Below are 12,223 nucleotides of genomic sequence, written 5' to 3'. Positions count from 1 at the left end.
TTTGTATTTGGCTTTAAAACGAAGTAAAGTGCACATAATTAACACACATTCTCCACTGGGATTTTTGTGCTCAGCAAACCAATAAAACCATTTTAAAGCTCATCTCTAAGGGCTGCCTTTGACTCTCTGTCCATCAAACATTGTTGTGAATCCAGTGCAGTATTATAGCCCTAAGTATACTTGTAGTGCAGTGATTCTGTGATAAGGCAGCCTTACGGTAAAAGCCAGAGAGACGGCATCCTGTCATGATTAACTTTTTGTCTTATGGCACCCATTTTTTCCTGTGGGCACCTGTATGATGTGTATTAAAATTCCCTCCATTCCCATGGGAAAAACTGTTTCAATTTGAAATGTTAACAATGAACCAGGAGTCTGCTTTTGTAGTTTCTTTCTCAATTTTTCAGGGTATGGAGCCAGCATTATGAGTGCCCTGAGGCCAACAGACCCCAAGCACAGACAGCACACGCCTTCACCTAAAAAGGCTGAAGAGAGGCATGTTCCACCCGAATCCAATTATATCTGGTGAACTCAAACATCTGAAACGTTTTATGTTACACAAAGTTCATAGCCTTCATTAACCTTTCATGTGTTGAATGTTAAAATGCTGTTCATTACAGTTAAGATTACTGGCCTGAATTTTATTAGCTTCATTATAAACCACTGAGCTGATATTTACTATTCCTTTTAAGTTTTATAAATCCTTCTTTAGCACAATTATATAGGCTTCTTGTTTCAGTGCTTTGGACAGTGTTTTGTACTATATTTCAGTAATGTTTAAACTTTCCTTTTTGATTATGTAGCTGCAAATATTTTCCAAAAATGAAACAATTTCCAAGTGAAGCATTTTGTAGAAGCTGCCCTCGGTTGATCTGATGACTAGAGAGTTTGCCTAAGCAACAGTCAGGGTTGTTTTTGCATTGTTACTATCATGTACTTAGAACGATTACAAAAAAGTTTCCTAATTTTAAAAAAACCTCAATACAGCAATATTGTTGGTCATAACAATTTTGCAGAGTGCTCTGTATTAAATATACACTATGGCATTTGAACAATATAATATATTGTAAACAAAGTAGAACTATAATGTATGAACTTTTTGCATTGGCTTGAAGCAATATAATATATTGGAAACAAAACAGCTCTTATGTAAAACTTTTTATACTGATTGTTATGTATAAAATAAAGATGCTGCTTTAGTTTTTTGAGGGCTGAAGTGTGTGGTCTGTTATAATTTCACTAGTGACATGTTGAAGGGATGTGAGCTCTAGGGCAGTTAGATCCCACTTCTAAAAAATAGGGAAATCACCCCAACTCTCCTATTTTCTCTGATTTCCCCCTCCCCAGATATTGATACATCATCCCTGACAGATAGTATTTAACCCTGGGGCTTATAAAAATACTTCAAAATAGCACATTTTTGCCTTTGGAGAGGAGGAGATGGCAACAAATGGCAGATTCCACAATAATTTCACAGGATCTCTCAAGAGAATGTTCATGTTATCCCCCTGCTCTGCAAACTATGCATGCTGAACCCTGGTCCGTGCTATTACTACACTCCATGGATTTTCAGGAACTAAGTATAAACACTGCTCACCGAAGTGGGTTTAAGATCACTATGTTTGTCATGTGTTTCTCTCCTTGTTTATGGTTACTGGATAGTGTTTTTGTTTTAAATTGGAAACAAATGAACAGATACCTATTCTCTCCCTTCCTCTCTACATCACATGCATGCGTGGTACACAGAGCTTAACCGCATAGGCCGCGATCATGCCCCAAAGATCCATGCATTAATAAAAACAGTAGGGCCTGAATCTCATTAACATTAAGGCCCCTTTGCATCACTCTGGCAGTGTTAAGGGGCCTTAGTGTAAATGGGAATCTGGCCCAGTAGAATAGAAATACAAATACAGATTTAGCTTGTTGGTATCATAATTAGTGCTCTTCCCTGCAAGCACAGGGTCTGGATATAAACACTTGGGCAGCTTTAATTTGCGCTTCAGTTTCCTTTAGGAAGGGCGACTATGAGTAAATGGTTCGTCCCTGATGACACCTCTTTGCTGAGAGACTATGCCTACATATTCTGTTGTGCTCAAAAAGTGAGCAAGACATGGGTGCCTCGTTATGTGCCCCTTGCTCATCAGAGAGCTTGCAATGTGAGATAGTTACAAAATGATGCCATTTGGGGCTGTATATGTACAGAATCATATGAAACATAGCACAGCCCCACTCTTTACTGCCTTTGTTCTGCACACCAGAACATCTGAACAAGATGCCGGTACATTAGAGGCTAAAATTAATGGACAGGAGGGATTGATTCATGATGGAAGAACTATAACAAAGGGCCCTGATTCTGCAGCTCTTACTTAGGCAACACTCCTGTAGACTGATGAGTACAGACTGTAGGATCAGGCCCATTTATTGTCTGTCTTCATGAGTCAACTCCTCCTGCCCAGTAATATATCGGGGCGCCAAAAATCAGTTTCACGCTTCTTGACACAGAGTGTAGCCATCTGGAGATGGAGAACAGAGAAAACATGTACAGCAGTACCAGTGCAGAAAGGGCAACAAAAATAATTAGAGGTATAGAACAGCTTTGGGGTCACCCAAAGAAATAACCAGGCAGCAGGTTTAACACAACATAAGGAAGTACTGCTTCACACAACACGGTCAACCTGTGGAACTTGTCAGGGGATGTTGTGAAGGCCAAAAGTGTAACTGGGTTAAAAAAAAGAATCAGATAAGTTCATGGAGGACAGATCCATCAATGGCTATTAGCCAACATGGTCAGGGAAGCAACCCCATGCTCTGGGAGTCCCTAAACCTCTAATTAGTAGAAGCTGGGACTGGACAACAGGGGATGGATGACTTACTAATTGCCCTGTTCTGTTCATTCCCTCTGAAGCCTCTGGGCTAGCCTGACAGGATACTGGGCTAGATGAACCTTTGGTCTGACCCAGTACGGCCGTTCTTATGTGCTTAAAGATAAAGAGCAGAGCAGCTAAGCATAGGAAAAGATGCAGTACTCCAGTTCCCACTGCAGAAGAGCTTCCCCACCAGGCTGATGTGATGCCAGAGCTCGCAACAGCGACAGAGAGCCTCTAAAGGCCCATGGCCATGTGTGCACACCTCAACCCACCCTCTAGCTGCAGCAGCACAGCTGGAATCCCTTGCTGTCTAGTCCTGTAATCCTGCTATGAACAGGGATGTATCTGTAAACTCCTCTGCAAGGCAAACTCTCCCCATGGCCTACAGCCATGGATCCGGAGCAGCTGGAAGACCTCCCCTCTTCCTGGAGGCTACTGATTGTGGTGAAACAAAATGTTCCTTTTAAAAAGCTGTCCACTGTATGGAAGAGGTACAGACAGTACAAAATTCCCCTATTGCCCTGCCAGTCTGTGTTAGCCTCAGCCAGAGCTAGAGAGCCCAGCTGTGGGGGTGAGAGGAGAGTGCAGGCTCTGCTGCCATTCAGTCCTTGGCTTTTTATAAGCCACCCTCTTAAAATTCAAAACAGACCAAAAGTCGAGCGGGAGCGGAGAGAAAAGTGATAAATGTCAGGCACAACAGTGGTGATTGCCCAGGCGGGAGGGAATGTTTTGGGGAAATGATTTGAGGCTTTTTTTTAGAAAGTGAAGAATGAGTGGCAAGTGGTGTCCAAATACAAATTCCTACCAGATCAAAGCTCAAGGAGGAGGTATTGAGCATAGGCTGGACTTATTAGCAGTGCTTTAACAATCAACACTACCAGTTTAAATAACTTGTGGGAAGGCAGAGGGAGAGGACACCACGATTGGTTAAACCAGTGAGCAGACCCTGCTGCTGTATTCTGAACAAGCTGCAGCAGATGGCTAACTGAGCCTCGTCACCCAAGGGCATATGTTGCTCTGCAAGGTCTGCAGGGACTAAAAATAAGGCTTTAGAGGAGAGAGTTTTGTATCACACCTGACTCATGAATTTGCCATGGAAATTGTAAAAGTACAGATTAAAGGAACATGAAAAGTACCTAGACAATTAAAACATTTTTTTCTCTTCATTTAAGTAGTCTATAGTGAAAAATTTATTCCGTGCAGGTTTAATTAAAGAATTGAAATCCAGATTTAAGGTTTTATTAGGTTTTGCACTTAACTACACAGCGTCTCAGGTACATACACTGTGTTAGGATATAACAGGGTAAAAAGCTATTGATGGCACGAGTTCCAACTCCTACACATTTCACCAGGTCGTCCCCAGCACTTACAAGTAAGCCCCTTCATTCCACATCACACCATTGTGCATGTGGCATATGCCACATATTTGAAAGAAAAACAGTTTTAGAAATAATTGAGAGAGATTTAATAAAAATCAAACCAGTGAGCCTGTCATAGCCTGCTACCTGTAAATTCAGATTTCATTGCACCATAAATCCAACTGCACAGCCCTGAGAGGAAGAGAAACTATTAAATAATAGAAACATCTAAAGAGTATGTAAAATAGCTTTCTAGAGATAATGTTAATGCAGTTTCAAAGTCCAGTATCTTGTGACATACCAGGGCTAAGCCAAATAAGCGCCACAGCATTAGAAATAAGTGGTAGCAAACACCCTTCTCCCCCTCCTCAGACCCCCTCCCCTAGCTCTCCCCTTGCCTACCAAATCACAGCTGAGTATCTCATCCATGTCTTCAAGGCTCAGCCCAATCAAACCCCTGCCTATATCTCCGCTTCTCTCATCACATCCTAACTTCTGTGGTGCCAGTCTCCCACTCATGTCCTAGTACAGGGGTGGGCAAACTTTTTGGGCCAAGGGCCACATTGGGTGGGGAAATTGTATGCAGGGCCGGGGCAGGGGGTTGGGGTGCGGGAGGGAGTACGGTGTTAGGGAGGGGGTGCGGTGTGCAGGAAGGGGCTCAGGGCAAGGGATTGGGGCAGAGGAGGGGTGCGGGGTGCATGAGGGGGCTCAGGGCAGGGGGTTGGGGTGCAGGGTGCAGGAGGGGGCTCAGAGCAGGGGGTTGGGGTTCAGAAGGGGTGCGAGGTGCAGGCAGGGGGCTTAGGGCAGGGAGTTGGGAGGCAGGGTGCAGGAGGGGTTCGGGCTCCGGGGTGGCAGCAGCACGCACCGGGTCCAGGGCAGGTTCCTGCACGCCTGCCCTGTCCCCGGCCCCACGCCACTCCAGGAAGCGCTGCGGCCCCTCGGGAGGGGAGGGGGAGAGCGGAGGGCTCGATGTGCGCTGTCCTTGCCGTGCCTCCAGGTACCTCCCCCGAAGCTTCCCCGTTCCCGGCCAATGGGAGCTGCAGGGAGCGGTGCCTGGAGGCAAGGCCAACGAACGGAGTCCTCTGCCCCCCCCCCCCCCCCCCCCCGAGAGCGGCACAGGGCCCGTGGCGCCACGGGGGGCAAGCCTGCAGGCTGGATCCAAAGCCCTGAGGGGCCGGATCCGGCCCACAGGCCGTAGTTTGCCCAACCCTCTCCTAGTACTTCAGTCCATGCCACCTTTCTTGCGTGGAATAACCTCTGTCGCCCAGTGTGTCAAGCTGCCTCCCACTCTTGACTCAGATCTGTCCGAAAATCCATTTGTCCTGTGAGAATCACAACTGTAACCTCATGTCAACATCATCCCATCACTTCCTAATACAGACACGCATGCTAAGCCAGCTGAGTCTCCCAGGGTATTTTTCTCTGTTTTAGGTTGTAATCGCGTCAGGTTTGTAAATGTACTTATTTAGATGCCTAAAGATGCAGATTGGTGCCTAGTATGATTTTAAAAAGAGACTGGGGCCAAACTCCTATTGATTCCAACGGGCGTTAGGCACTTGGGCACTTTTGAAAAAATCTATTAGGCAGCTACTGCATCTTTAGGTACCTGAAACACCTTTACAAATCTGGCCCTGTGTCTTTAACTGTATCTTGTACAGTACAGAGTACTGTCACCACTTAAGTAAGAAAACTAAAAATAAAGTTAAAATAGTGATATTAATGCAATCATTTCCAGCCCAGATGGTTTGTAAGACACTGGACCCTAAACCTTTCAGTGGTCTAAAACTGAATATTGACTGTCCTGCTCTTTAGCTGGGGGTGGGTGGAGGATGCGAGGGTGTATGTATGTATGGGCAAGGGGGTGGTAGGAATTCAAAATTTGTGAGAATGAAGGGAACATTTTAGTGACAGGCCCATGTTTCATATAAAAGTGGTGATTTGAAAACTGCCCAGAGGGTTGGAATGATAGACGCATTCCCAGGTGAAATGGGCAAAGGGGAATGAAACTGTAAAAGCAATGAACACGTGAGTCTGCTGTTACATAGCCCTTACTCCCCGTCTCCCCAGATGTGCAGCTTTTGAAAAGGAGAATTTTAAAAGGATTGAATTAATACTAACCAAAAGAACCCTCCTTGCATTTCAGCCATGGGCATTTTCAATGCAGTTGTTAAAGAGCTCTTATAAATTATGTCCATAAAAATGATGAACACTTATTATTTCAGACTGAAACACTTTTGCTGTTGCTCCCAAAGAATTAAGTGCTCCTTTTTTGAGTTTCACCCGTGCCGTTGGAGCCTTGTGCTAGTGGAAAAGTCATTCATCGTAAATGGAGCATGACTGAAATTGTTACCCAAGAAAAGTTCTCAACGTCGTCCAGTGTGTGTACATTACCACAAAATAGCTCCGAACTAAAAGAAATCACCCACACGCAAATATGTAACCACAACCTTTGACAACAACATTAACACAAAGCCAGCCTCTGACATATTCTATTTCATACAGCCCATAACAATCTTCCAAGGCAATAGCTTAAAGTTAAGACCTGAGGCTACAATGTGCTTTTAGAAGGATTTCTATGGTGCATATCCAAAAACATTTCCGTGTATCAAAATTATGATATTTTGGGAACCCAAAGGAAAATTAAAAAGATATCTGACATTTGTTGGATGAATTTAGCAGCAGGCGGTGTGCAGCTTATCAGCTTGTCTGTCACCAGTAGTTCCACTAAATCACCTGGAATCCCTATAAAAGAATTCTATTGGGGTGACGGAAACAATTTTGTCAGTAGACAAGAAATTATTAAAAATCTCTTCTATTATCTGTGGGGGGTAGAAAGCATATGGATATATCCTATCTCCTAGAACTGGAAGGGACCTTGAAAGGTCATTGAGTCCATCCCCCTGCCTTCACTAGCAGGACCAATTACTGATTTTTGCCCCAGATCCCTAAGTGGCCCCCTCAAGGATTGAACTCACAACCCTGGGTTTAGCAGGCCAATGCTCAAACCACTGAGCTATCCCTCCCCCCTGAGAAAGTCAGTTAAAAACCCCCCCAAAGAACTGGATTGATTAAGACATACATTCACAAAAAGGGACCGATGTTTTAATAACATTTGGGAGGTTTGTAGTTGGGTAGCATTGCCAAAAAATGTAAGCTAGTGCATTTACAACAGCGATGTGGGATTCAAGCTACTACTTCCTTGGAACTTTACACCTTTATGTCTCCACTCCAAAATCTCGGCTTGCAATACAGTCTAGGAAATTGAAAAATGGGAGATATTCACTAAAAGGTGTCTCCAGTAAATTGCTTCATATTTAAGACATCTGCATTATCATCCCATTATGCCCTGCTTCTCTATCCAAGAATATATTGAGCTAAGAGACAGATGTGTCCATTTGGCCAGAGATGGCCACTGGGCTGTAAAAACACTTTTGTCAGTACGAGTACAGTGCCTTTTTGCACTGTTGCCTTCAAGGAAACCCTACACAAACTGACTGTAAATTAACTGCAAAGCACCAGATGAGGCTCTTACTCCTGTATCATTATTTCCATTTTTAACCAGACTGGTGCATGCCTGACCATGAATAATTATTTTCCTCCGTCAGGGACACAGCTAGTTATCCCAGGGGTTTGGGTTCTAGCTGCCATAGCACCCAGCTTTAAAGTGTAGAAGAGAAATGATCCAAGTTCTATAGACACCTAATCTGGATTGATTTAGCATTCAAAAGATATTTGGACCCCAACTGCCATTAAAATTAAGAACAATGAGGTGTCCAAATGGCACAGGTAGCTTTACAAATCTTAGCCAGCCTCTTGGGCAGACCAAGAAATCTTATTTCTTGAGGAACAGGCAAAGTTTAGAGCGGGCTGAGCTACTGCAGAGAATGGAGCACTTTCAACCATTTCGTTTTCAAATCAACAGCTCCACACTAGGAAGCTTTAAGCAGCTTTCATGGATCTTGACTCTTTTAAATGCAAACGTTCTGGGACAAGAGGTAACAGACAGAGGTTGGTCCTGTGGCTGTGCCTCCTTAGACATCTGTATAAAACAAAACCCAGAGTGTGGCTTGGGAGAAATGAGACTACACCAGAGTCTTCACACTTTCCAGAAAGGTGAGACAGGGGATGTTTGCTCATCTCCTTTCAATGTACCTGTTATGTCACCAATGCGGTAGAGATGTTGAAAGTGAACTCTCTTTTTACCAGGATGAAGGGATGTCCTATTGCTGTTCAGCTATACACTAATGATCACACCCTATACATTATTTTCTCCAAACTCAGATAAGCCTGTGTGTTTCCTAGGCTACTCCATTGCCACAAAGAATCCCTAATTAATAATCACGGGAATAAAAACTAAGGTGATATCACCCCTAAGAGAGAATATGGAAAATTAACAGTCACGATTTAAAACAAATCATCTCATAGCCACATGTGTCTGATTAGCCATCAGTCTGGGACAAGAGGCAGGCCCATTTGAATCCAAAACTTAGTAAAGGGAGCCCTCAGGTTTCCTGGAAGCTGTGAGTGTTGACCTCTTCCCCAGCAATTAGAGTTTTCCAATCCAAAGTACAGTCACGATTTTTTGATGGTTCAGAATCTTTTCTTGAGGAGGTTGCTGGCCCTCCCTCATCTGTACTCCAGAAGCCTTGGTAAGGGTGGAGATTGGGGAGCTCATAATGATAAAGAAATTAGCGATAGCAAGATTACATTTCTGGCAGAAAATGAACAATGCAAAGCACATCTATCTAAGGGACTAATTGGTCCCCAGTACTGTCGTACAGTTTTGATATATTCATCTTCACAACACCCCTGTGAGCAGGGAGGTGTGATGGACTTCCCCGGGGTGCAACCTGGAACTGGGGTACCGCTGAGCCCTCTGGCATACCAGTCTGGGCCCCCTCACACTGTGATGCTGTGACAAGCTGCAATCCTCTCCAGGACTTGCACTTACACAGCCATACACAAACAGGGACACACCCAACTGCAGTTACATGAATGCTTTCACTAGCTATTCATGAACCAACAATAGGCTCCAGCCAGTCCCCCACAGCTCCCCAGTCTAGGACCACAGAGCTATACCATTTTGCCCTGGTCAAAAGCCTGACAAGTATAAGTTTATTACCCTGTCTTTTTCAATGTGATACATAACCTTCCCAAAGTGTCCAAAAATTGCTTTTCCTGTCCTAACTCAATTGTGGATAGATAGCACCTCTTAAGATTCACTTAAACCCTTAAAATAGGGCTTAAGAGATGCACAGGGCATGTGCTGGCCCTCTGTGCAAGGTGAATTCCACTCACAACAAAGACTACGTGCTTATTTGTACTTTAAATAAAGTTTGTGATTACAGTAGAACCTCAGAGTTACGAACACCGGAGTTATGAACTGACCGGTCAATCACGCCCCTCATTTAGAACCAGAAGTACCAATCAGGCAGCAGCAGAGACCAAAAAAAAAAAAAAGGCAGATACAGTGCAGTACTGTGTTAAACGTAAACTACTAAAAATAAAGGAAAAGATTAAAAAAGATTTGACAAAGCAAGGGAACAGTTTCTGTGCTTGTTTCTTTAAATTAAGGTGATTAAAAGCAGCATTCTTCTTCTGGATAATAAAGTTTCAAAGCTGTATTAAGTCAATGTTTAGTTGTAAACTTTTGAAAGAACAACCAGAATGTTGTATTCAGAGTTGCAAACATTTCAGAGTTATGACCAACCTCCAATCCCAAAGTGTTCATAACTCTGAGGTTCTACTGTAATTATTTTGTTTAGCAATTTTAAACCTCTATTAATGGTCTCATCTTTTTGGTGAGTCCCTCTGGTCTATTTTAAATTTATTGGGCTGAATTCATCCTGGTGTGACTCCTTTAAAGTCAATGGAGTTAAACCAAGGATAAACTGGGCCGTCTCTCACTCTCAGAGCAGAATGTTTATGACAGAAAAGTGAATTATCACCGTAATTGGATTGCCTCTCACAAAGCAACCTTCTTAAGCTTTCAATCATAGCGAAGACTGCACCTCAATCTACAACAGGTGCTGTTCAGGCTGTTTCTGGTATTAGGAGACAGTTTGCCAGAACCTGGTACATTTTGTTCATATTGTGGACGTGTCTTCCCATTGTTTTCTTTCCAGCTTCGGCTGCATTTCAAGGAATAAAGGATTCTGAGCGATGAAGAAGGTAATAAAACCTCCAAAACTGTTCCAGCTGATCCTGTGCCTGTAGGATCCAAGCTGAAATGTAACTTTGGCTATTCTTATTTAGTCATTTGCTGCTGCTTTGTCTCTCCTGCATAGATTTGTTTTTTCCCATCCCTTTCATCTCTCAAGCTACCCTAGTCTGTAGTGTTTGTCCAGTACTGAAGAGAATCTTACCTACAGGCTCCATTTATAAAGCTAGGATCACATCCATTCCCAGGATAACTCCTTTAACTTTAATGGAGCCACAGCAGAGAGAAATTTCACCCGCTGGGTCAATGTGTCATTTATTTGTAAGGCTCTGCTTGGATTGACTGTGTTGTCTCAGATTTTACTCTTCACAACTCTTGCAAAAATTTCAACCCAGCTCCATCAGTAGAAGAGCTTTGATCTGCGCTATGATTAAACCCCCAAGGTGTTATGCTGCTTGTATAATTTCATATTTGGCTAGGCAAAGAGACACCAAAGGGTACGTGCCATGCTGTGCTGGGCTAATGCCAAACGTCAAGAGCATTGTTAGAACATCAACAACCTCTTAAGCAATGGAATTTTATTATTTTAAAAAAAAGTGTTATTGCCATTATGAAAAGGCAACTAGTTAAAAGAGGTCTCTTTTTTTATTGCAGCCTTTGCTGTCAGAGTGGCTGCTAATCTATTGGCCCAGAGATTTGCATGTGGCTTTCAGCAGTAAGATTTTGTTCAAGCTCTGCTAATCCCACATTCCTTATTGTCTGGGGGTAGGCATCGGTGCCAGACACCTTTATGCAAACTTTAGAACACAACCAAAATATTCAGACAGAAACGGAAATGGAATGCTAATGGAAAATGTACGCAATGCCCTGCCCATCCCAATTAACTGTATCATCAGGTACAAGAAGGTTTTTAAAAAGCCATGTGCTGCTGTATTTGTGCGCAGAGTTTAAACGTGTGCAGTCAGAAATGAAATGCCTGGAGTGCCTTAGAACTATTTTCTTATGCAAAGTTAAATTATGCATAGAACAAATGGGTTGTTTAAGAGTACTGTGTGTTTTCAAAACGCACTGGAGTGCAGTTTTGAGCAGATTTATTACTTACCTCTGTGACTTTCTAAAGTTCAGATAGCCCAGGCTATATTTTTTTTAAATAAAACATCACAATCTTCAGTTTAAAAAGAGTACTGTACATTTTTGGCTTGGATCAACATTTACTGTGTATATAAATAATAGATATAAAAGAGTGTGCTTTAATCCTTCTCCAGATATGTCTTCAGAGGCCAGGATCATGGCGGAGTCATACAAATCCTTCTCTTGGGATTTGATTTTTCAGCGGTTTCTAGCATACATACCAAGGTACGCACATTCCTATGCAGTGCCTAAGATGATGTGTTTATGTCTGCACTAGATTGTTAGTTCCATGGGGCAGACACTGTGTCTTATGTGTCTGGACAGCAATGAACACAAACCAGCACTTGAATTGTAATAAGACAGATCCATATGTACAGCCTGGAGATGGAGCAGGGTCATGAAATTTGGAGCTGGAATCGGATTTGACTCTGTACTTCACAATGAGACATTTGGATTCAGTTCAGCCCATGAGCGTGCGAGAGAGTGCACACAAGAGCGCACACTACCTCAGGAAAGTGAGGTACAAACTGCCGTATCACGGGCTCAACAATGCTGATTGAGTTCACATCAGCTTACAGCGATTCAGCAATGAAACAGATTTTTAGCTATCTGTGTGTTCTTTCAGCTCTGAAGGCCTCACGGTCTCTGCTGCCATAAATCCCACAGCTCATGGAGACAGGAAGGGACTGCAGCATCAAGTTTACTTGCAC

At 43.2% G+C, this 12,223-nt stretch overlaps 1 protein-coding gene across 1 annotated transcript in view; it reads left to right on the top strand.

Moving 5' to 3' along the window:
• The window catches only part of WIF1 (WNT inhibitory factor 1), a 60,802-nt gene extending 59,600 nt beyond the window's left edge, over window positions 1–1,202 (top strand). The window contains exon 10 of the mRNA XM_026648785.1: window positions 405–1,202. Within this exon, the coding sequence (XP_026504570.1) occupies window positions 405–526 (122 nt within the window). The 3' untranslated portion in view covers window positions 527–1,202. The remainder of the gene's footprint in view (window positions 1–404) is intronic.
• The last annotated feature ends 11,021 nt before the right edge of the window (window positions 1,203–12,223 follow it).

This window comes from Terrapene carolina, unplaced genomic scaffold, assembly GCF_002925995.2.
Source record: "Terrapene carolina triunguis isolate 2854851 unplaced genomic scaffold, T_m_triunguis-2.0 Scaffold68, whole genome shotgun sequence".
Classification (NCBI taxonomy): Eukaryota; Metazoa; Chordata; order Testudines; family Emydidae; genus Terrapene; species Terrapene triunguis.
Note: the sequence above shows the minus strand (reverse complement) of the source record. Positions and strands in the feature narration are given on the sequence as shown.